We start from the raw sequence: 26,229 nt of genomic DNA on the forward strand, positions 1-26,229 counted from the left end.
TACACCTTCATGCATAGATTAAAGACTATCGACAGGCCAGCGACTGACTGAAAAACAGACAATTACATTTGACGCCTTAGATTTTTTAAATATTTTACATCGGTTGTTTTTTCTTTTTTATTATAAATAGAAAGTGATTACAGTTAAATGGTACATAGTTTTTAAAAAAACAACAGAAACAATTATAAAAATTTTGATGATTAATATTGAAGTGACTTTAACGCAATGTTATAAAAACTACTCCCACAGACTATGTAACATGGCTTAATACGGTGCCGCATTGTACTTATAGGTACAATAATTAGGTCCATAATAGAGAATTTGTGTCTAGCTTTTATAGTATTAACGCTGATACCTTGAAAATTTGTTGACTTAAAGTTCACGAGATTATACACAAGTCTGCCAAGTTTTACAGTGATCGGTGTTAGATTTTATGCTCTGCGATTTTTTAAAGTTAGTAGTGTAGTGACGTGACGTACAAAAATGTGTGACGTGAAAAATGGAGCAACGAATCGTCATCAAGTTTCTGCTGAAAAACCGGACGAAATTTTTCGTAAATTGCAACGAGTGCTCGGTAATGATTGCTTATAAAAACCATGTGTTTATGAATGGCCATCACGTTTCGTATCAGGTCAGGAATCAACACATGACGATGCAAGGTCAGGTGGCCCTAAAACCGTGCACACTGGGCTAAACGTCGAACGTTTAAGTGTGTTGGTGCGGACAGATCAACGTCTTACAATCCGAATGATGTCTAATGAACGTTCTTAAACGATTTTGTGTCATAGAATGTCTCGTGTGAGGTCGGAATTAGCCAAAAGTAGTTGGGTCCTTCACCATGACAATGTGCTTGCACACACATCATTAAAATTTCAAGTTTTTGACCAGTAGGAACATAACAACGCTCCCCCACCCCCCGTACAGCCCTGATCTGGCTTCAATGGACTTCTGGCTATTTCCAAAGTTAAAGGGTTCCTTGTTTGGTTCAATGAAATGACACCGCTATGAGAATTTGGAGGACATTCAACGTGCTGTAACGGCGGTGTTGAAGAGTTTAACTTCTGAAGACTTCTAGGAGTGCTTTCAGAAATGGAAAAAATGCTGGACCAAGTATATTAGACTTGGAGGAGAGTATTGTGAAGGCATGGGTGCATAAATCATTGTAAATACTAAATAAATGTTTTAAAATTAAAAATTCTCGTTATTTAATTGCTACACCTCATATCATATGTCTATATATTTTAAGACATAGTAAAAGTAAATGTCAAGTAGGATGAATACCCAAACTCCACTTCTCGCATAGCTTGTTAACTATTGGCCTAATGGTCTATTAGGTAAACGGTACATTGTCTGACCGGATGCAATATCGCAAATCGTGATAACGGAAGTCGATTTTTGTTGTAGTCAGTTACAATCGGAACGATTTCTATTAGCCAATAGCAAAGATTTCTGTCCAGTGGGCGATGCAGCGGTGCAGCGGTAAATCATATACTGATGTTCATGAACACATATTAGTCGTTCAGCTATCTTCAGACATACATGTTCCTACTCGTACCATTATAATTGTGTAGGGCAGGTAGAGCGATTTTTTTTCATTGTTATCGTTTATACATACATACTAGCTGAATTACCCGGAGTTGCCCGGAAACACTCCTTTTAAGTGTAAAACGCCGTGGAAGCGTTGTCGAAAAGAAGAATGTTTTTAAGTGTAAATTATATAATATTTAAATTTGTAGTCACATGTGTAATTATATGGGTAACATTGTTGTGTGTAAAATATTTTTTTTATGCAAAGTCGTTTTTGCATTTTTCATAATACCTTCTTGTATACAATATTTTTGGTTCTTCCTTCGGGAAGCAGTATTACCAGACTATTAGGAGAACTTACACGTGAACAGGCTACGCATAATTGGCCATAGGAGAAACAGTCCACTCCTGCCACTTTCAAAGACTCCTTGCGCTTTGTTAATTGTGGAAAAACGTACCTTTACGGGAAACTGTTAGCCGGTTGAATTGAAAGTAGTAGTCAGATTGAATTAAAGGTAATCTTGGTAGAAAAACTGTTTCTCCTATACCACAGTATGTAAAGATAGTTGCTCTAATTACATTTTTATGTAAGGTCTTAACCTGAAGTCGTGTGCCATTACTAAGTTTTAGAGGTATGAGATTACGGAATAGCATTATTGAAGCTAAGGTTAATAAAGGTAGATAATGAACTATGTCTTCCAACTCCACAACAGAGTCCACAGATGGATATTTCCCCATTTCAGTAGGGAGTTGGTCCAATAAGGAATCGTTGATGCTTGCTGCAGTGTCATTCTTTTGTGTAAGAATGGCTCTTTCGTTAAGCCAAGTAAGGTTTTCTGAATGTTAAGTATTTAAATTCGGATAAATTTGCTCAATCAAACTTCTTAAATTTTTAATGGCTGCACAAAAATTGTTTGGTATATTCATTTTTCTATCATTATCTTCATGTAAATTTCCATTTTCTTTTTGAAGGAGTAAGTTGGAAAATCCTCTGCCTCAGGATCGCCTTTAAGAAGGTACACTCTCATATTGACTCGTAAGGATTTTACTTGGATCTTAAGCCATAAATAGGATGATTTAAGGCAGCCCCCTAACTCATCAAAACGAGTTCCTCGAGGAACAACATGCAGTGTTTGCCTGAAGTCCCCAGCAAGTAAGACTGTCATCCTACCCATTAGGTGCCTATTACTCCTGATGTCCTGGAGAGTTATATCCAATGCTTTTCTATTCCTTCCTTGTGAGCCATGGTGGCTTCTTCCCAAACAATTAACTCGCGTTCCTTACGTACATGTGCTGCTTCACTTTGTTTTGAAATGTTGCATAAAGGAGTTTCGGAAAAAATGTAAGTTGATAGGAAGTTTAAAAGCAGAGTGAGCAGTCTTTCCACCATCCAACAAAGTAGCTGCTATTCCGGAGGAAGCGACAGAAATCTCTTTATTTTTTTTGTGCATTCTTATGCTAGCAAACAACAGATTCATCAAAAACTTTTTCCTGTTCCACCAGGAGCATCCAAGAAAAAAATTCATCCAGAATCTGAATCAACGCTTCTTATTACTTCGTAATAAACTTGACTTTGTTCAGGATTAAGCTTTGTTATATTGTAATGAACTAATTTAGAAAGCTGTTCTACGTTATAAGACAGTTCTCTCAGATAATCACGATAATTAATTCACTCGTATAATAAGATAGCGAAGGAAGTCCAAACTGATGAAGTGAATGGTTACCCCTCGAAAACACGACCTGTTCTAGCAGCACTAAGCATTTGTAGTGAATAACGTCCATAACAGTTTCAATATCAGTTGGCAATCATTTACCAGTTGTCTTTTCACACCTTCTGCCATACTGTCCTTATGTTTTTCCCAAAGTTTCAACGGGTTAGCTAACTGACAAGACACTAACAAAACAGAAAATTGTTGACGGGCTTTTTGAAGGGAATCAAAAATAGTGGCTTCTTCTAGAATTCGGTCCACATGAGCGTCATCTTTTAACAACCTCAGAGCTTGGCAGGAAGATTGATAAGATGGATGAACTACTCCTGACACTATTTTGAGAACATTAAAGCAAGTCGGTCCACGTATTTCATAAAGTATAGTCGCAAATTATAGCATTCGTCATTGTTAGGGTGTACAGTATAGACTCTATTAATCACATGATCTTGTTTAACTCCTGGATGACCAGGACACCCTTTCCTTGCTTTCTTCGGCTAAACTTGTTATTTTTCCAAATAAAATAAGCTGGAACTTTACTATACAAAAGCGTTCTTGCAAAAAAATCATTTTTATATACCTCAAAAAATCCTAAAAGTGTAGTATTATTAGGGTTCTGAACTTTTCCGAGGCATTATCAGTTGTGAAGTAAATATTTTGACCATTCTCGAGATGAACAGAAAGATGCATAACAGGAGAGAATCTCTCATGGATGGGGATACGTAAAATTCACCAAGCAGCTTCAGAATTGCTAATATAGCGCCCTGCTTCATACTTGGATATTTCATCACGCTCATTTTCTAAACAAAACGCTGCTTGGTCACCTCCTTTATTTACGTACTTGTATATGTACTTTATGGAGTTCACAGAGTTGCACAGTTCAACGTTAATGTGAGTCATAAATATACGAACAAAACAGGATTATACGGCACCACCCATTGGTTATCAATTTTTACTTCCCTAAGATTATTTTTATCGATAAACTTGTCGGAACAATTATTCTTATTTACGGCCGCCATGCCGCACAATACATATTGGCGGTGAATAATTATAATTATTAATTACTCTACTAAAACGCAGCATTTTTGAAAATCTTTTTTTATTGCACGGTGAAAATATGACCTCTATTCCAAATTTAAAGTCCGTACGTTGCGTAGTTTTTGAGATACAGCGATCAGTGAGTGAGTGATATTTGGATTTTATTATTTGTGTAGATTAAATACTCGTGTTATTGATTTTAGTATTTGGATTTCACTCTGAAGATGGATAATGATCGTGCAGACAACAATCGTGAATGGAAAACCGTTCGGTTCGACCGGGAACTGTAAGTGGTGTTCGCCGAAGTGGAAAACTGAGTACCAGTCAAATTTGGCCTAGGCCATCCGCACTGGCACCCAAGAACTATACTGGTGTATTGGCCCTCATCAACAATATCCTCGAGCAACCGTTGGAGCCATCGCCTCTTTTGTCTCCGTCGGCGGTGACACCGTCCTCATCGCCGCCGATGCTACCCAAGCCACAGCTGCAGCTGCGCGCAAAGAATTCGCTGTCAGTCACCAGTCGAGGTATGTAGCGCTTTAGACGCGTTCTCGCGATCGTGGACGGACTGTCCGGTTCCGCCAGACGCAGAAAATCCGCACAGCCATCGCGATTCTTACAACCACTAAGCATGTACCCGCACGTGCCACCGATGATGACTGCGCAGCAGCAGCCACAGCCGTCCACATTAAACGCTGCAGCAGTGGTAGTTGATCCAACCGTGATTGATCCTGGACAGGACACCCACGACAAAACCATGACCCCTGGGTGTCAAAGCGAAAAATCCGTCGAAGATGAAAGTGAAAAAGGTGGCGACGGTAGCGACAAGAACATAAAGATGACTGCAAGAAGTGCGACTGCGTGGCCAATCAGCCACAAGATAACGGCAACAACGGCGGAGGGACAATGATCACGGATGCAGGATGGAATGTTTGCGATTAACTAGTTTTTTTGTTGAAAAAGTATGATAGTGTTATGTCCAACCATTTAGAAAAAGGTCCCAGAAATACTTCATACACCAGTAATAGAACACAAAATAATATAATACAGTCAATACATAATGTAATGCATCGAAAGATTTCATCTATACTCAAAAATAAATATATTTCGATTATTGCTGATGAAACCAGTGACTGTGGTCATCACGAGCAGATGTCTATAGTAGTTCGTTTTTTTGATACAAGTTTGAATAAACCAGTTGAATACTTCATGGGTTTGCTACGTCTTTTAAAAGTTGACTCACAGTCTATTTTTGAAGTTTTAAATAATTTTTAGAAAATATTGGTATATCTTGGGAAAACATTATTTCTGTATGTTTTGATGGAGCTGCTAACATGTCTGGTTATCATAATGGTGTTCAAATGAAGTGTAAGGAAAAAAATGAAAATATATTTTATGCACATTGCCCGAATTTAGTCTTAGTAGACTCAATCGGAAGAAAAAATGTAGTATTATTTGATTTTTTTGGTACAGTACAACTAATTTATTCTTTCTTAGAAGGGTCTTGTACAAGGCATGCTGTATTAGAAAAATTTGCAACCAAAATGAATGTAAAACTATGCTCACTAAATCCTTGTCGACAACTAGATGGGCATGCAGATATGAAGCTGTATCAGCTTTTAAGTCCAATTATTCTGCTTTAATATTTGCTCTCGAAGAAATATATAAAGAGACAACTGTATCAGAAGCTAGAGCTAAAGCTCGTGGTATTTTAATGCAAATGAAATCATTTGATTTTTTCATTAAATATGATGCACTCAATTCTTATGATAATTGTGAAAGTAAGTAGTAGCCTTCAGTCAAAAAGTATTAACCTTTTAACAGAGGTATCTTAGTAACATCACTAAAAGCAAACATTCAAAAGTTCAGATATAAAGATGAATTATTTAATAATATATATCAAGATACAGTTCAACTTTGCTACGAAATAATATAATAATTCCTGATGTGAGAAAACGAAAAATATCTTGTTTTTTGGATGATTATAAAACTCAAAAATTTTATTAGACAAAAGAACATGAAATTAAGATAAATTGTTATTATGTAGCATCAGATGACATGATAAATGGGCTAAATACTCGATTTTCTCAGGAAACATTAGGTATTATTTCAGCAGTAGGTAATACTCTTCAACTGATTCCTACAGAGAATAATATACAATTATTTCAAGAAAAACTTAAAGTAAATTCTGATTGTTTTAAAATAGAAATCAAATTACTTAAAGAACTTCCAGATACTCCTGAAAAGACTTCTTCTGAATCAATAGAAAATTGGATAGAATGGTTACTTAAGTTAGATAGACTAAATATATTTACTAATTTTTTTGATATTTTAAAAACATTTTTAGTTATTCCAGTCACTAGCTGTTCTAGTAAGAGATCATTCTCAAAACTTTCGTTAGTGAAGTCAAAGTTGCGGAATACAATGAAACAGGATAGACTTGATTCTTTACTGTTATTATTTGTAGAGCAAGACCTATTGACTCAAATTGACTACAATGATGTGATTGAAGAATTTAAAATAATAGTTCCCGGGGAAAGACGTCTAGCATTGTAATAATAATAATAATAATATGTATTGACGTACTATATAAAATAAATGACAGTTTTGTATTAATCAAATAAATAATGTGTATTGACTTATTAAATACCTATAATTTTCAGCAACACCTACCACTAAGTCCTGTGCACGCCTATGATAATTAGCAATCTATGTACCAAATTAATTAATTAATATGTATGAAAAATTATATCGTTAACACTAACAAATCAAAATCACCATACAATCCCTATCAAATTTGTCAAATAAAAACGATTAATTCATTTTCATATCAAAATTCCAACAACAATAGACAGCCCTCACTAAATACCGGTCTGTGCGATATGCACAAACATCACAGCCTTCCTACGCATATAAAAGCTAGAGACACGGTAAGGTCAACTATTCGAGTAATCGACAACAAATAAAACCCGTTGCAATACGGTAAAAATAGATCTTAAAGTGTATCCAGCTTAATCTTTAGTTTAATAATTTTAATAACATTTCTTTCTGTTTACGGAAACGACTCATATAGCGTTGCAATATGTAACAGTAACTTAAAACTGCGAATCCTACGTTTATTTTACATTATGCCTATATTATCTGCATATTCCGGCAACAACCAGTGTGTTGCAATACAGTCGTGTCGTAGATATAGTTGACGGTGTCAGCCACATCCTGTCTAAATCTGCGAGGTATTCAAAGTACTAGAGAATCCATAATTAACAGTAATAAAAACAGGTTTATATCATTTAATTATTATCATATATTATTTGTAAAAACTGACTCCTTTTATGTTTTATTCGTACACCGATGTCGGTCTAATTTTATATAACAAAAGAAAAAATATAGATATTATTATATTTATATTAATAAAAGTACAAGAAAACTACTTACAATCAGCAAATTTAACTATTAAATTAAATCATATACTTGTTACTATCGTTGTAACATACTACCACCCAAACATAAAATTACACTATATAATACGAACACTTTTTTAACTCATTGGATCACTATTTCATAATAGGAGGAGACTTTAATGCCATTAACCAATTCTGGGGCTACCATACTGCCACATAACTCATCCTAAAGGATGCACCCTACTTCAGATACTAATTTAAAAAAATATTCTACACTAGCTCCCCCGGATCCAACTATTGGCTAATGTCAATAAGTAAGCGCCCTGATATGTTAGACATACTTATAGCTTTTATTCCCAGCAGTTCCCATATTATTAAAAATTTACTTGAACCATGCTCTAGACTTATGTACTCAAATTACATAGAAGATGCTATCCAAAGTTTTACAGAAACAACCGAATCAGCTGCTGGGGCTTAGCTATTAAAACCTCTCCTAGAAGCCGAAATTCTTTTCAATTTCCATTCACATCTGAGAGCTAATGGCAAAAAATAAGACGTGCTAGAGCTGTCTGGCAACGCACTAGATTTCTATTCAATAAAAATATATTTAATAATCTTACATCTTCTCTTCTCTAAAATGAATTCTAAAACAACTCAGAAACAATTTTAGTTTTTGAGTTTCCTCACTTACGTCCATAAATGGTTCTCTTTGGAAAGCAACTAGGATTTGCTTAAAACAAAAATCTATAAATTAAAAAAGAAGATAATACTTGGTGCAAATAGAATGAAGAAAAGTCAGAACTTTTTCGTACTAAACTAATCAAAGTTTTTCAACCGCATCATGATATTGTAAATAACGCTTTTGAAGAATAAGTTGAAAATTCTTTAATCTCCCACCTTCTTATCTACCTAGTCCCATTACCGTTTACGCCTGAAAAATTTCTAAATCATTTAAAACTGTATCCTCCCAAAAAATCTCGTGGTCTAGAACTTATTTCAGCTAAAATAGCTCGTTAACTACAAAAAAAAAGTAATTACACTACCGCCCGTGTTTATTACAAAACAAAATTACATACGTAATACGTGTATTAATTTTACTATTATAAATTAGTATAATATTTTGTCTATTTACGTATTATGACAACACACTTCCCTATTTATTCGCTAAACTCTTAACTTAAAAATTCCATATTCCATTATGTTATAATACATGACATATCACTTAACTATTTAATTTTCACAAAAGAGTATCAATCTAATTATTTATCTACCACCATTATCATTTTAAGGGAGTAGTTCCTTAAAACACAATCAATAAACGACTGCTATCATTTATACAATTATTTCAATAAAATTAATTACCTGGTAACGTTAAAATATACACGATTCAATAACAACGGAAATAGTTCCATGGAGTTGGAGTTAGTAGTTTATTCTATCCGTTACTAATATATTATATTTTAGTAAGTTCTATTACAAAATTTTTAATTAGTTAAATTTTTTATAAGATTTTACAAACATAACGAAAAATGCAAAATAAACTCATAAGAAAAGCGACATGGGAAGATATGTTTCGACAGCATAGAAATAAGGTAAAATTAATGTTGTATCAACATAAAGAAAAAAAATACACCATGCCACCAAAATAATAAATGTTTGAGTAAATAACTTGCACGAGTACATTATTAATATGAAGGAACGTGTATAACGTATTGTGTATCTGTATTATAAAGTTAACTTTCTTTCGTGAGACTGACTATAGTTATAGGAATTTGCTGTTTCCAATGGGCGATGACTTATTTTTTTAAATCTAAACATGTTTTGATTTAAGATAATTTTGATTATTTTTAACCAGTTAAAATTTATTCAAAAATATAAATATTAAAAATCTATCAGATTAATGCACAGGAAATATTCTCTTTATAAAATATAAAATAGGTGCCTTTGCCCTAAATTGAACCAGAGTCGTATCACTAATCTTAGAAATACAAAATATCTTTGCTCCTATATTATGTGGGAGATAGATAGGAAAACACATGTTGGTATAGTGGTTCCTTAAGAAAAACACTATATGAGTACCAAAATAATTAATGATAATATAATTTATTCTTATATATATTAATTAGTAATTTTAAATTCAATTCCCATCTGATTATCATCTATATTTTTACATTTAAGCACTGTTGTTTCCATTAAAACAACCTGCTGTACCTATATGATATTTTCATATTAAATATTTTATGATTGTGATCCTAAATTGACTTACTGTTCTTGTTTCTAGATAAGAAGTGCCAAGCCAAAAGTGGATAACAAAGCACCCTCGCTTAAAGTAACAGCGTATTATAAGCCTGGAACTATTGAGAGAAATACGGCAAGGCTAGCGCAAATAGAAGAGGACAATTTTAAATTAATACAAAATATTAATATCATTTATCGTACGAAGGTAAAAAAAAGTTTTTAAATTCCATATCATATACATGTATAATAAAATACCATGACTACATCTAAAATAAATTAGGTTTATTAGTTTTTTGTAAACTATGTAATAATTCCCAATAAATTATTTTAATATGTTTTTCATACTTACTTATCTTTTAACAATTGTTTAGCTTATTGTGGACAATACATTTAAGACAATACCTTTATGAATTAAGAAATTAAAAACTAGTTTTTATAAGCACTTTGTAATGCATTTTAATTTTTGTATTTTTCAATGTGAATGATTTAAACCAGTGGTTTCCAACCTCTTCTATTCTACGCCCCCTTTGTAGATTTTCAAAAACCTCTCGTCCCCTCCATAAATTGAAAAAAAAATCGATAAACTTTTTTGTATACTTTAATAACAAACTATACAATATTCGGAATGACCACTTTTTTATTGATGATAATAATTATAAAATATAAATAATAAAAAATAATAAAATTAAAGTGAGATATTATAATAATGAATTAGTATAAAATATTAATAATAGTAAATAAATAAACAAATAAAAATACATAATGATATTAATAATTATTGTTAATGCTGAGAACACTTTTCTTTGGACAGTTTTTTTATGTTTGGCTCAATATTTGATAGAGAACACCCCAAGTCAGATGCGACATCCAAACGATTTCTATGTTTGTTTTTTATAATTGCCATGCTGGAGAATCCAGATTCGCATAAATAAGTAGATGAAAATTGTACAAGGACTTTTAAAGCTTCATTTGAAATATCAAGGTAAATGGGTTGGTATTTTACCCAAAACTCTTCCAAAGAGCTACTGTTAAAATCAATTTTCGCTAGTGAATCGTTCTTCAGCTTGATTGCCTGTTCTTGAATTATATCCGGCAATATGTCTACGTTAGTACTGAATGGAGAACTTGTTAACATATATTGCAAACTTTCGTTCGAAAAATTTTGAAAACATCGAGTGAATTCATCAGTCAAACTGTCGAGATATTTAATCACTATATCTTTCAACCCAGCAAGACAAAATGGTTTTTCTTCGTCGGAAATAAGTTCGTTCAGTCGACAGAAAGACGAAAAATTTGGAGTCTCTTTATTTACTCTGCGTTTCCAAAGCTGTATCTTTTCTAGAAATGCGTTGATTGGATCGTTGGCGATTATGACGTTGATATTTCTCCCTTGTAATTTGAGATTTAGGTTATTAATAAACTCAAAAAAATCTGCTAGGTACGCGAAGTAGAATATGACATTTTCATCAGTAAAATTTTCTCGAATATCATCTATTCCTTATTATAAAAGCATTATTTCCACTTCAGATTCTAATTCGTACAAACTCTGAGCATATTCCCTTTGGATAACCAACGAACCTCGGTATGAAATAATAAAACAGAATGTTGGGCGGATAGATCAGAACAAAAAATCTTAAAAAGACGTGAATTAAGAGCACAGCTTTTGATGGTGTTAACAACTTTTATACATATTTCTAGTACTTTTTTAATTTCAGACGGTAGCGTTTTTGCAGCTAAGGCTTGTCGGTGTATACACAATGAGAGCCAATTATTGATGGATTTTAATCTTTTGCAAACTTTACAAAACCTGATCATGATCCTAGCATTGCAGGGGCACCGTCTGTACATACACCTACAACATTTTTCCAAGAGAGGCCTTCTGATCAAAAAATATATCGAAAGCAGACAAAACGTCACTGCTTTGAAGTGGAACTTAAAGCCTAAGAAAACATAAGCTCTTCTGCAATACTCTTTTCATTTATAAAACGGCAGTAGACTCATAGCTGACAACAATTGACCACATCAGTTAATTCATCACATTGAATTACAAAGAACGAAATTTTTTAATTTGTGAATCAACTGATTTTGTATGTCCAAAGCTAACTCATATATGCGTCGTTTTATTGTATTGTTTGAAAGAGATAATTGAGAAATTTTCCTTTTACTTTCTCACCAAGTACTATTTCAACGGCTTAAGTATATGTTAGGGCTTAATTAATGTTTCACCCAATGTGTATGTGAGTTCTTTTGCTGAGCCACACCAAAAAGGTGATGTAATATGAAGCTTCAATAATTTTTCATTATTCTGTTGAAATTCTCCGGTTTTCTCAAGTTTTATTTTATTTAAAGAATTTTTTTTAGCAACAAAAAACTCTTTAGATTTTTCTTTTAGCATCGGATGAGTTGTGGTTAAATTTCGTTCTAGTCGATTTGATTGGAGGGCATCGTTATTTAACATAACGTGACAATAACACGCCGTGGCATTTTGATACCATCCTTTTCAATGAACGTGAAACCAAACTTTATATAAACTTATTTTCTATGGAGCCAATATTTTTACGTACACTATGCAACTGAAAAACGAAACTAAATCGAGTTTAAACTAATCAAATAGGTTTTTGTCCTGACCTCCTTTTATTGTACAGATTAATTTACAGATAACGTGGCATAAAACGATTAACTTGACACTGCGGCCAAACACTTATAGCCTTTATCGGTTATCCGTTATTGATACCCGATAACTTGTGCATTAATTTCTTAAAAACTTAATTCAAATAAGGAGCATAAATGTTCCTTTTTGTGAAAATATTAACATATTTTCACCTTCCTGTTGGTACGACGCGCAACGCAATATTCCTTTCCATCTATCATCAACTGAGACTTTGATAACGAATGTCCGTTCCGTTAAAACTAAATTTCAAAATCGACCCAACTTACAATATTATGTGATAAAAACCAATTTCAGGCAGGTTCTATGCGCACTGATGGTAATTTAAGATTCTCTGGTCACCGATTTAAATTAGCTATACTATTAATAGTATTTATCCAATCAAGCGCTTGAAATCTGAAGTTTTGTCCATAAAATACAGATATAAATTTGTTGAAATCCGGTTTGAACGTTATTTAATGTATCGATTTCGTCCGTTACATTTTTAGTACCTAACTCCATCAACGTTTCCAACATTTATTTCGTTTCTACCGTAGATTCTACATTCAAAAATGCACTGTTTTCATTTACGTCAATAGTATTTGCAGACATATTTACATTCATCTTCGATCTTATAATTCCTTTTATCCAGACGAATTCATATATCTTACAAGTTGAATGATCGATTGCTGATCAGCTTATTGCAACTAACGTATGCGATAACATAATTACTCCTTCATTTTCGTTCATCGTGTATCAAAAGATACTTACTGTCCGAAATAAATTCAAACTATATACCAATACAACTAATCACGGGAATTATAAAAAACGAGCCCCAACCTAAATGGAAAACGACGTATTAATGTTTTAGGAAAAAAACCAAATAAATAACAAAATGTACGAAATTGAAATTAATGTCAACACAGAAAAGGTGTCTTTCAAAAAAAAGAACAAGAACGTCGCATGGTCCACTGAGTATTGATAATAACTACTATACTGGTTTACAGCCTATGCGTTTTCTAAAACGTTTGTAAGCATCGACAACCTCGATATCTTGTGCGCTAAAGCGTTTAGTATGTGTTATAGTTGACTGGTACAAATGTCTACCACTAGTGTTAATGGTCACTTTATTTTATTTTTCAAAATTAAAATATAACATGCGACTCTTGCCTCTTAAACAGGACTGGAACTTCTAATGGACAACCAGAGAAATAAACCGAGGCCCCTCACTTAGTAGGTCCCAGAGAAGTAGGGAATAGAATAAATGTTTAACGAGTATTTTTGACCGAGCGAAGCGAGGACTATATTTTAATTCGACCGTTCGGCATTTTGTTTTCGGATCTGTCTGTCATGGCATACGGAATTTTCCATCCTGGTATTCATTGCAAAATTATCAACACGACAATAAGGTTTCAGTTGGTACAAATAGTTAATAACCGTTCAGAAAGTTCTATTTTAGCGTAATATATTACTCTTTTAAAAAAGAAATTACATATTTTTTGTCTACCTAGTTGAAAATTTCCTCAAAAGTGATTGTTTGAAAATCTGTGGAACATCCCCAAACTTAAAAAAGTTGGTAACACCTATCAGAATGCATTAAATCTTATGAAATATCTGTATATATGTGGCTTCTTGCACAATCTATGTGATGTAGTGGAGAAACTAAACAAAGAACATACGTTTTGGCGTAATCTAGAACGGATCCTTAATGTTCCAATAATTACCAATTTTTATATTTATTCTTTTTGAATTTAATAAAGCACTGGACAAGCATTGGAACAAACTTTTACACCAAATAATTATTCTAGACTCACTAACATGGAAATCGACTTTATCATATTTTTTAGTGACTGGTTTCCCAATAACCATTGCCAAGTCAGGTATCGATTTGCACCAGCTGATGACATTTTTTGTGGACTTACGTCTGTTTCTTTTATAATAGTTACATTTTTGGAGATACATCCCATTCTATTTTTTGGACTTACACCTGTTTCTACTAAAATGTCTGTTTTTATAGTTAAGACTAATTTTATTTTATTGTTTTCAAAAATAATTTTGAGAACAATATAAGTTAATTTATTTCTAAAAGATTATAAATTATATTATTACTTGATTTATTTTGACTTTGTATTTATTAGAAGTTTTACAACTTAACCTAAATAACAACAAATTATAAAGAATATTAATCAATATTGATGAGCAGTATTATTATTAATCATCACAGTATAAAATATTAAAGTGTAATATAAAATAAATGTTGTAAATAGCATAATAAGTTCAACAATAGAAAGGTACCAAATAATGTTTGGTATATTGAGATATAAAATAATATACAAATATACAAATACTATACAAATTAAATAAAAGAAACTAAAAATGTCTAAGTAACATTATAACAAATTAAAAATGATAATAATAATAATCGTTGTGCTAAAATATCTTTACTCTTTAGGTAAATTATCAAAAAACGCATGATAGTCTTTTTCCATAGTTAATTTTAGTTGTTGAAGATGCTCATATTTTTTTTTTTCAGTCTATCATTGTGTAATTGAGGTAGATCATCAAATTTAACTGTAATGTGTTTGCTATTTCTAATTTTAAGATTACTCCAATCTTCTTCAGTAAATCTCTATTTATATTTGATTTGTCTGTCAGGTTCATATTTGATAGCTTTTAAATTTGTCACAACAGGATCTCCTTTCTTATTTCCAGGTCGAATAGATTTACAGAAATTTATGGAAGATAATGACTTAAAAAAATCATGAGTTAAATATTCTACTGTATAAGGACTTTTTATACAAGCTGATTTGCAAATTGAAATATAGTCTGCGGGTAGATTTATTTTTCTGTTTCTTACTTTTCTTTCAATAATAGAATGCATGCTATCAACTTCCATTTGTGTATGGCCACGTTGAAGGAACATTTGTATTATAGTCACATTTGAGTTAATTGATAAGTTAAGTAATGCATTAGATAAAGTAGTATTTCTATTTTGATAAGTACAACCATCACTATATAGTATAATAGAATTCAAATTTTCAGTATTTGAGTTTATAACATATTTTTCTAAAAAATATAATATAACTAAACTCATTGGAAGATAACCCGCCTTCAGTTTCTTTCCATAGAAAACAGAATCCATTTTTTTTTTTAAAGTCATAAACTGTAAAATTATGCACTATAAGTTTTGTTTTATAATAAAGTGAAGAAACATTTGATTTTGGACATAAGAGGACAGATTGCAGATTCATAGTAAAGATTCTATTTTCTGACATTTTGTCCTTTTATTTTTCCATTTTTGCCTCTTTTTTCATACTGTCATGTTTTTCTTTTTCTTCTTGAGATAAATTACCTGTATCAAAGGCTGTACAAATATCACAGGCATCTTTTTTAGGTTGAAACAATCCAATATTTTGTTCTTCTATAACTTTATCAAATACATAGCTGTTCATTAGTATGGTTTTATGAGTGGTGCAATAATAATTATACAATTCAGTTTTTGAAGTCCAATTTGGTTCTAAGTATAATTTGGATGTACTTGCTCTACAATAACGGTTTTCTAATTTGAGCAAAGTGTTTAAAAATTTGTAAAGAAAACTTTTTTTCTCTAATACAATGGTTTCAGTACTTTGTTAATTATTTGTAATGTTTAAAGCATCTTTTGTAATGTTAAAATTATCATCAATATCATGATCAGAAGTTGAATTATTGCTGTCTTTATGACTGAGAATTTTTAAACAAACTTTTTCACTAATTCCGATTGTATTTAAAAATAGTACTTAAAAAACTCTTACTCTATCATCAATTGTTTGTAAATAGTATTGGATAGATGAACTTCTCCTTGAAGGAGTAATATTATACCTCTAAGCCTTAAAGTTGGAATTTTTTTTGTATAGTTATTAATGTATAGTTGTTTTTCAATTTTTGACAATTCCCAGAATTCTTCAAATATTTTCAACCATTCCTTTTCTTTAACTTCTTTACATTTCAATTTATTATTTTTTGAGCTTAGTTTACAGTTGCATACACATTTCAAAACTTTTGCAGGTTTATGTATATTGTATGACCATACACCATTTGTTTTTTTCTTACCATAATATTTTTTGCCATTCAATTTATTTTTTTTGTTTATGTTATAACTCCAATTGTACAAGATACCTAAACAGCTATGTTATCAATGTAAGCATATTTTCAGATAAATTTATTTCGTGATTGTCGATAAATAAAATCAAGTAAAAATCTCAAAAAATGTATAAATAAGTAAAATAATAATATTATATGCTGTTAAAAAAAAGGTCCTTTGTATACCATCGCCAGAATTTATAAGGAAGATTCAACCTAGCTCAGACCTATGACCAGATAATATAGTGATTAAAATTGAAAACATTTACGTTAAAAAAAATTTTTAACTTAAAACCATAATATAAGAAATTCTACTTCCTAAGCGGATCGACTAATGTGCAAGTATAAAAAAAGGTATAAATAGTATTTATTTTGTTTAGAGGCAGTAAAAACGATTCAATTTTTGATTTCAGTGGAGGCCTTAGATAGAAAATTAAATCTATAATTATTAGAACTTTTATTGGAACTAATTATTAACTAGATAAATTTTTTTATTATATTTTAATTCAAATACGAATAACCATAGTCCATAAATAATTATATTTTGACTAAAATTATCGTGGCCATAGGCGCCAGGTTATCGAAAATCTATTGGGTGCTCATACCAATGTCAAGTAATCATGAGGGGTTTTTCCCCTCTCACTGCCTATACCTACTAAATTGTCTATAAACTGGCAACAAAAAATATATATTTTATAATATAATACTAGACTTTTTTTAATGAATAACGAATATTTAATAAAATAATAGTTTTCAATAGGTAACATATATACTAAAAGTTAAAACAATTAAAAATAAAAATGTTTTACAATGCAAACGTGTTTTGACGAACTTTAGCTTTAATTAAAAAAGTATTAGCGACTTTTTCAATATCCACATCTTCGTTTCGATGGACATGAAGAATAGCAATATTATTGAGACGATTCTGTCATAGTTGAACTCAAAATTGTCTTCAACCATCTTAATGCTGAGAAAGACTTTTCTACAATGCAAGAAGAAACTGGATAATTAAGATAATTTGTAATAGTTTGGAAAATTCTGATAGCATATCACACAAATTATCAGATTTTATGAAATTCAAGGAGTCTTGTAAACTTTTTATTGATACATCCCTAGATTTTGCAATATCTAAGAACATATCTCTATATAATATTAATTTATCTCGGTTAAAATCACTTCCATAAAATTCAATAACATCATTGATATGTCTGTCTTCGCCGATTACAAATTTTTCTAGTGAACATAAATGATCGATTACATTTTGTTGAAATCTACCATTCAGTGCTGATACAGTAACATCCTATTATTTCATAATATATACATTTAAATTTATTTTTAACTGATACAGCTGATGAAGGTGAATATTGTTCACTGTTTTTAAATAAATCTTTTTGGTTTTTTGTTAGGTCTTTGATCATTTGGCTCCTTAATATTCAGTTCCCTTGCCTTGGTTGAAATTTCCAGCCATAAATCATCAAAACCACTTTCTTTTTGCTGTTCAATTGATGAAATTACGTTTAATTTTAATTTTTACTTCTCGGAAGTTAATGATATTTTTTGGAGTTTTGTATTGAGAAGCTCAACTCTTTCAAAAATATTAATTATTATTTTGGTATAAAATAAAAATTCATATTTGAGCAACTGTTTGAGAAAACCACTTGCTTTGGTACCATTTTCTGACCTCTCTTTTGATATATTATCTAAAACCTTTATTAAAACTGCATGGTTATAATATTATGTTTTTAAAGACTTTACTCGCATACACCATCAAGTTGGACAGAATGGACGAAGTGATTGAGAATTTACTATTGTTCACTCTGTAAGGCATTGAAAATTGCCTGTCTTTTGGGATAACAGCGCACAAACACTATAATAGATCTTATCATTGCAAAAAAATCTCGAGATCTATCTACACTCATCATACCATCTTGGACCACAAGGTTTAAAGTATGTGCTACGCAGAGAACATTATAGCACGTTTTTCAATATCTAAAATTATTTTTTTGGAGACCAGTGATATGACCGCTTACGTTTGCAGCACCATCATAACACTGACCACGACAGTCCGATAATGATAGATTGAATTTTGTTTAAATATTAGATACTAAGGTAAATAAAGTTAGAGCATCGGTTGATTCAGTTTTGAAAAAACCCAAAAACAGTTTGGATACATTTAAATTGTGATCTACTATTCGAAAACAAACCGATACTTGCTCTTAACAAGTATTGTCCATTGTTTCATCCATAATTATTGAAAAATACTTTGAAATTTTTATTTGATGGATTGAATTAGATTGTACATACTGTGACAGTAAACTTACTATTTTGTTCTGTATTTCATGTGATGTCCATTTATATGTTGTATGTGAAAGTCAAGAATCCAACTCCAATGAATCACTTGATCTTAATTTTAATAATTGATTAATATTTGAGTTATTATCTGTATGGCCTAGAATGGCAAGTCCTTGCCTAGTAAGATATAATATTGAACTTATTCAGAGGCGGATCTAAGATTTTTTACGCCCGGGGAAAATATTAAAATTACCAAGAACGAGGATTGTCAAATAAAATTTCAGGATAATGTGTGGCTTTAAAATGTTCATACTTATTTTGACCTTCTAAAGATACCTCAAAAGTATTCTCATTATTAACTTGATGACAATTCTCACTTATATTAAATGTTATGAGTTCTAAGTCATTGACAGTTATATTTTTTTCATTTATCTTAACATCCAAAGAATCGTCATTAGTAATTTTTTCATTTAAATTGCTATTACAACTTATCAATGGTAATGGTTCTTTTATAATCGTGTTTTCATTTTTATGTTGTTCATTATTTACTTCATTGACATCAACATCCAAAGAATCTTCAGACTTATCCACATTTTCACACTTTAACCAGTTTTTCCGCGTTTTTTCCCACTGTTTTGCTAATTGTATCTTTTCAGCTTCTATCTTCTGCTTTCTATTGCGAAAAAATGAACCTGGAGGCCGCTTTGACATTTTCGTCCTTAAATGTATTAACATTTTTTTTTGAAATTTTAAAAATTTAATAAAATCAGTCTTAAGTTCTGAGTGAAGCAAAAAATGTATTGATATCATTAAGAATTATAATTATTGAATTACTTAAATTAATATTATATTGCTTACTGTAATATAATTAAAATTATAAAATATTGAATAATTAACTACATTTACGAATTAAGGTAATATGTAGATATATTGTTACACTCTTTATTACAATTTACAATACATTTTAAATTGAGGCTCATAGCACCAATAGAAATCTACAAAAAATAATCTCTCGTTTTATATTTTTTCCTTTTTTTAAGTTATCCAAAATTGGATGGAAAAATACTATTTTATAAAACAAATACGCCAATAACTTAAAGTTGCTGCTTTTTTTAAAATAATATAATATAATATAATTTAATATTATAACATATTAACATAAATCATAATATAATTTTACTAATTAAAACCACTGAAGCGATGAATGCAACTAGATATCTTTATTTAGTTTATGGAATTAAAATTTTTTTACAACATTAAAAACTTAAAGTGGTTACATATTTTTTTTTCGAAATAGGGTATTTAAATAGAAACTGTTTATTTTTGTTTGTATTCAGTCTGCAATAGTAAACATTAAACAATTATATAGGTATTATATTTTTATATATTTACTATTTACATAATAAACCTTAATTTAAAAAATAATTAAACATAATTTTATTTTTTCATCAATTTCAGTTTAAGGCATTAATATAAACAATAATAATATATATTATAATTAATCTATTATGTGGACTGTGGTGTAACCAAATTTAGACTATATCAAAAAGATTCAGTTTAAAGTGATTAACAAATTTTCAATGAATCGGACTAAATAGCATAGCATTGGTATGCCTAAATATTTTTAAAAATTTGAGTGGCCTAACCCACATTAAAACTTAATCAACGTTAATTGAGTTAATGCTTGATAGTTAGTTTAAAAAGCAAGAAATTATATATAAAACGTGACTTTATTATTTTCCTTAGAGTGGATTTTATAAGAAAAAAAAATGTTGCAAAATAATCAAAACTTGAATAGGCACCTGTCCTATATAAAAACACTTTTGCTGTTTTGGTTCTGTGTGCCTCAATTATAATAGACCTTTATAGTGAAATATAAATTCGTTTATTCTGATAAAGATACAAAAATTTAGATTTTAGGCCAATAAAAAATGTAATCAAATTATAAAAATAAAATCTTTTTTTTTAAACATAAACAAATGTATAACCATCTTGGTAAATATTATAATATATAATATTATAAAATATTAACATAATTTTCAATAAACAGATATAATATTATATCGTACGTTGATTGATAATCTTATAAAAGTTATTGTGTAGGTATCAGACCAGACATTTTAACGAAAACACAGCATTAATAAATACCTAGTTTGACACTATCACTCAGAATCTTAATAATTATAGACTATAGTAGGTATATACTTATTACTTATACTTATACGAATCTATTTATAATCTTACCTTTAACTAAAATGATGTCTATTGTCTATAACTAACTGGCTATTCCGTGCGCAGAGAGGTTCAGCCGCGCTTTCAAATGGCAAATGGCAGAATTTGTCACTGTGGTCTGTGGTAATTAATTTTGTACTAAACGTAAATCTCGTACATATTAATTATTATATTTATATTTATTATTGATAATATATGTTTATATTTAATTTGTATTATTAGTCTGTCTCTATAATCTATATGTACTGTCGACCGTCGACGTACGCCGCCGATCGCGCAGCTACGCGATCTAATAATAGAATGATTAATTATTTTACGCCATGAATGATTTATTTTTATTTTTCATTATTAAGTGAAATAAAAATAATGTACCTAATAATACCTATTGTTTGTGTATAGATTGTAATTATATTTTAATAAAAAATTAGAAAAAAACTTCTAAAACCAAACATTAATTTTAATACCTACAAAAAAATTACGCCTATTAAAATTTTACGCCCGGGGATCAATCCCCGGCTTCCCCCCCCTAGTTCCGCCTCTGAACTTATTATCTTTAATAGAGCCGCCACAGATTCTTTCATGTCTTTAGATTTAGCCGTATTCAAAGTATTGTAAATATTTTCTGATCGTTTTTGAGCTAAATTGGCATATACTGCTGCACTATGAAATGGAGGACTACCTATGATTACACACACGCATTATAATTTATTAAATAAATATAATGAAATATTTTATCAAAACATATAAATTGCTAACTACAATATAAACATGCAACATAGATTTGAATGAGTTAATAATAAAAAATATTTTTGGTTATATTTTCATATTTGAATGATGAATAAGTACCATAAGATATATTGGCTATTGAATACTTGAGCTGAAGCCTTAACTCCTATATACAAATGAAATAGAACATGTAGGACATAAACACATAGTGAATGATAAAGATTAAAAAATTTGTTTTTTTTACCTAAATTAATTTAAACACTATTTTTACAAACTATTATTTAATAAGTTCAAATAAAATTAATGATATCCACACAAAACAACACAACACAAGCACATATAAATAACAATTACTACATTTTTAATTTAAATACATCTAAAAAGTAAAAACTACAAATAGGTATTGTGATATAATCTTATTTAGCATAAAAAAGGTTATTTAAAATAAACAAATTATAATTAATTTAAATTAAAAATGAATTACTATTTTAAATATTTTACCTTCATGTACTTTAAATCTTTCTAATGCTTTGCCCCAGCTGTTAAAACCGTTGACAACAAATGCATTTTTGGTATTTTTATCTACAATTGTAGTTTGTGGTAAAAAAACATTGTTTTTCACAGCAGTTCAGAACAGAATGCTTTATTTATAAGACTATCATGTTCATATAATCCAAGGGTACGATTTTTTCCATTTATCTTGAAAAGTTCTTCCTTTTTCTGGTGGTAATTGAACCTTTTATCAATAAATAATATTTAATATAAAATACACAATAGTCTTTACTTAATAGTTATTTATCTCTTACCTCAATTTCAGTTTCCTTTTTGGATTTTCTTGATTGATTATTACTACATATATCTTTATTTGTTTTTGTTAAAAATGACAATAATGTATTTTGACGCTTCATAATTAATATTTATTTAAACGTATAATACAATTATAATTTAAAACGTTGACGGTAAGAATTTCACAGCAACAAATTTAATTATAACATATAAATTACAATAAACGTAGTGATAACGTGCAATAACGAGAAGAAAGAGCGGGTATTCAGTCGACAATATTTGTAGTTTTATACCATGACCCACAAATCATAATTAATGATATTAGTCCATGGCCCATGATAACCACGAATAACCACCACAAACCACAGCTGATTATTTTTATCATTGTGTCAATATCAATACCATTATAATTGTGATATTAATAATGCTTCCTTTGGAATATGAACATTTTATCAAATATCATTATTAACAAATAAATAGCAGTTGGTACACATTACGATCATAGAAATAATCAATGTATTATTTTTCAAATATATTGCAATTTTATATATTTATTTATTTTTATATTATATTTACGAATTTACGATTACGATTATAATTTTTACATTCAATACCTACAGTTATTTTTTTGTCTACTATAATTATATTGAATATTTTCAATGGGTGCTCAAACACCCGAGCACGCATGTACTTGGCGCCTATGATCGTGGCCAAAATCAATTAGCAGAATAATTTAGTCATTAGCAGATGATAAAAACTACACTTATTGAATACTCTACCTTCTAACTTTTAATTTATAATATTATATCTAATTAATACAAGTTCGGGTCAGGGTAAAACTGATTGTTTTAGATCAAAATCATTCTACAAAATGAAAGTTAAAAGTAACGATGTCAACATGATCAAATTAAATAAGAAAATATTTAAAGAAAACGTTGAGTTTCTAGAAAGACTTAATCGCGTGGTAAGTACCTATCAAAAATTGTACAAATAAAATTATAAATGCTGCTGTAATTATTAATACTCTAGAAGCCTCTAGTCGATTTCAATAAAATGGAAGAACACTACAAAAATCACCTTAAATTAATAATGTTTATGACAAATTTTCCGGAAAGTTATAAGAAGAAAGAATTGTATGATCCGCTTATTGTCACTACGGAATTACCAAAAATCATTCAAATTAAAAAATCCAAGTAAAAGTGACATTTCATTTACGACGCATTTTTGGACGTTTGACGATGCATGTGATATGAATATAATTATTATCACAGGTGTTATTTGGACGTTGATAATTTAACAGAGAATAGGTCGCTAGGTCGTATGACAATCGAAGTGTACGACAGCATTGTTCCCAAAACAGCTGAAAATTTCAAAATGTTGTGCAAGCAGCGGCCAGGTGAACTCGATTACAATGGAACGCAGATCTTCCGCATCGTACCGGGGCTATTTTGTTTGGCAGGAGACGTCGAGTACTCGATCGGACTCGGTGGTGTATCAGCTATAAATGGTGAACAATATTTCGATGACGAAAACTACGCACTCAGTCACAATGCAGCCGGTACAGTTGTTACAGTTTTCTATCAAAAATGACCTTTTTATTATCAACTAAAATTAAAAAAAAATCATTCCCTTTTCTGCCAGTTATAAATTTAAGATTTATGTACTGGGAAATTTTACTTTAACATTTAATAATATTGATTTTGTACAATAATTATTGAAAACCTATTAATTGTTTGCAGGGTTATAATAATTTTGCTTAACATGGCTTATACATTTACCTCCAACGTCATTAATTAACTCCTTCACACACTTCACAATATTTTAAGTTATTAATCATTATTTATTTATCGTTGCCTTTATTACTAAATGTTTTTATTGACAATGTTTTAATTAATCGCACACCACACATTGACTGGTGATCACTGTGCCATCAGATTAGATAGTTATAGTTATATAGGTATTTTAAGTACATGCGTAGGTATACAAAACCCATTATTAAGGCAGGGGTCGTCAACCTTTTCAAACGAGTGAGCTACTTTTGAAATTTTAAGACCCTGGTGATCGACCTAGAAAGAGATTTATTTGATGAGCAAAAAAAAAAAAATGTTGCTTCTTTAAATAATAATAATACAAGAGAAAAAGTAAAAAAAAAATTAAATTTATTAATGTGATAACTGGCATTGGTTTTCTTCTGCAAGTTTTGAAAATTCTGGTGTATAGTTAGTAATAGCTGCTTGTATACTTGAATCCAAATTATTGTTTGTAATTTTTGACTGATATGAATAGCAATTCACATTATCTGATTATTTATTACGCGACCGACCGATAATGGTAAAATTAATTTTTATAACGATCGACCATGTATTCCTAGAAAGATCGACTGGTTGGCGACCCCTGAATTAAGGTGAGGTAAATGCCAAATTGTTAATAAATTAGAACATATTAATATGAGAATGTCAATAAATGTGAAGGATATGAGAGAGATTGTAGAGTGTAGGTATGTAGTTATTTCTTAGTTTAAAGTTGATACCTATTCATTTTTCAACTAGTGTGTAATCATTGCCCGGTTATAAGGTCTGGGGATCCGGACTTTTAATACAATCAGTAATATTAGGATCCGTAAGTATACATATATTCTAAATCGGCTATATCGATACACCGACAAGACTAAAGACATAAGTGATGGCTATTAAAAAGAGCCGAATCATAAGTTGGTTTTTATGGTACATTTGCAGTTAAAACCGCTGACAATGGTTTAACTCATGATCTTGTTCGTTTACAGCGATTTCTAGGGATCGTTACACGGTCAAAGTATGTTTGGCAACAACACGTAATAAAATAATGAATTAAAAATATTATATTAAGTATAATAAAGGATATATTAAAGCGACATCGTTTGTTTAATACAGAACTTATAATTAGTTGTAATTTATAATATCCATACGTCTATTGGTACAGGTACTTTATCCATGTACAATTTAGAGAAAAACGAAAACGCTTCACAATTTATGATCACGTTCAAACCACTGACGGTACTAAACGGTAGACATGTCGTTTTTGGTAGAGTCGTTGGCGGAATGAAAACGTTGAGACTCGTATGTATCTATTTCGCCAAACTGGACATAAAAATACATGGAATTCTTAATAGTACTATTTTTTTTTTTAGATAGAGGATTCGGGGTACGCGTCTGGTAAACCAAAACACAAAATCGTGATTAGTAAATGTGGAATATTTAACAACTGTTAAAAATTTACGTTAAATCAGAATCCCGACATAGTTCAATGGTATTCAAACTTATGCCAATATTATGCAACTACGTATTCATAAAAAAATTATTAACATTATTAAATAGATAGTTTGATTGTGATAATTTGTTTCTTTAAAAGAGATAAATTCCAAAATATTTTTTAAAATATGATTGTGAATTTGTGAGTTGGGTTAGTTATATCACTCTTTAATGATTTAATATTGAAATCAGTAAATATGTAATTACTCGTAAAAATGGCCATTAAT

General features: G+C 30.3%; 1 protein-coding gene across 1 annotated transcript; it reads left to right on the plus strand.

Annotated features, from left to right (window-relative positions):
* The first annotated feature begins 9,201 nt into the window (after positions 1 to 9,201).
* Positions 9,202 to 25,962, plus strand: LOC113558883 (peptidyl-prolyl cis-trans isomerase CYP21-2-like). Its single transcript, XM_026964467.1, has 7 exons — positions 9,202 to 9,264; positions 9,954 to 10,115; positions 23,548 to 23,679; positions 23,745 to 23,908; positions 23,987 to 24,273; positions 25,674 to 25,810; positions 25,882 to 25,962. The coding sequence occupies exons 1-7, from the start codon at positions 9,202 to 9,204 to the stop codon at positions 25,960 to 25,962; spliced, it is 1,026 nt and encodes a 341-aa protein (XP_026820268.1).
* The last annotated feature ends 267 nt before the right edge of the window (positions 25,963 to 26,229 follow it).

This window comes from Rhopalosiphum maidis, chromosome 3 (genome assembly GCF_003676215.2).
Source record: "Rhopalosiphum maidis isolate BTI-1 chromosome 3, ASM367621v3, whole genome shotgun sequence".
In the NCBI taxonomy this organism is placed as follows: domain Eukaryota; kingdom Metazoa; phylum Arthropoda; class Insecta; order Hemiptera; family Aphididae; genus Rhopalosiphum; species Rhopalosiphum maidis.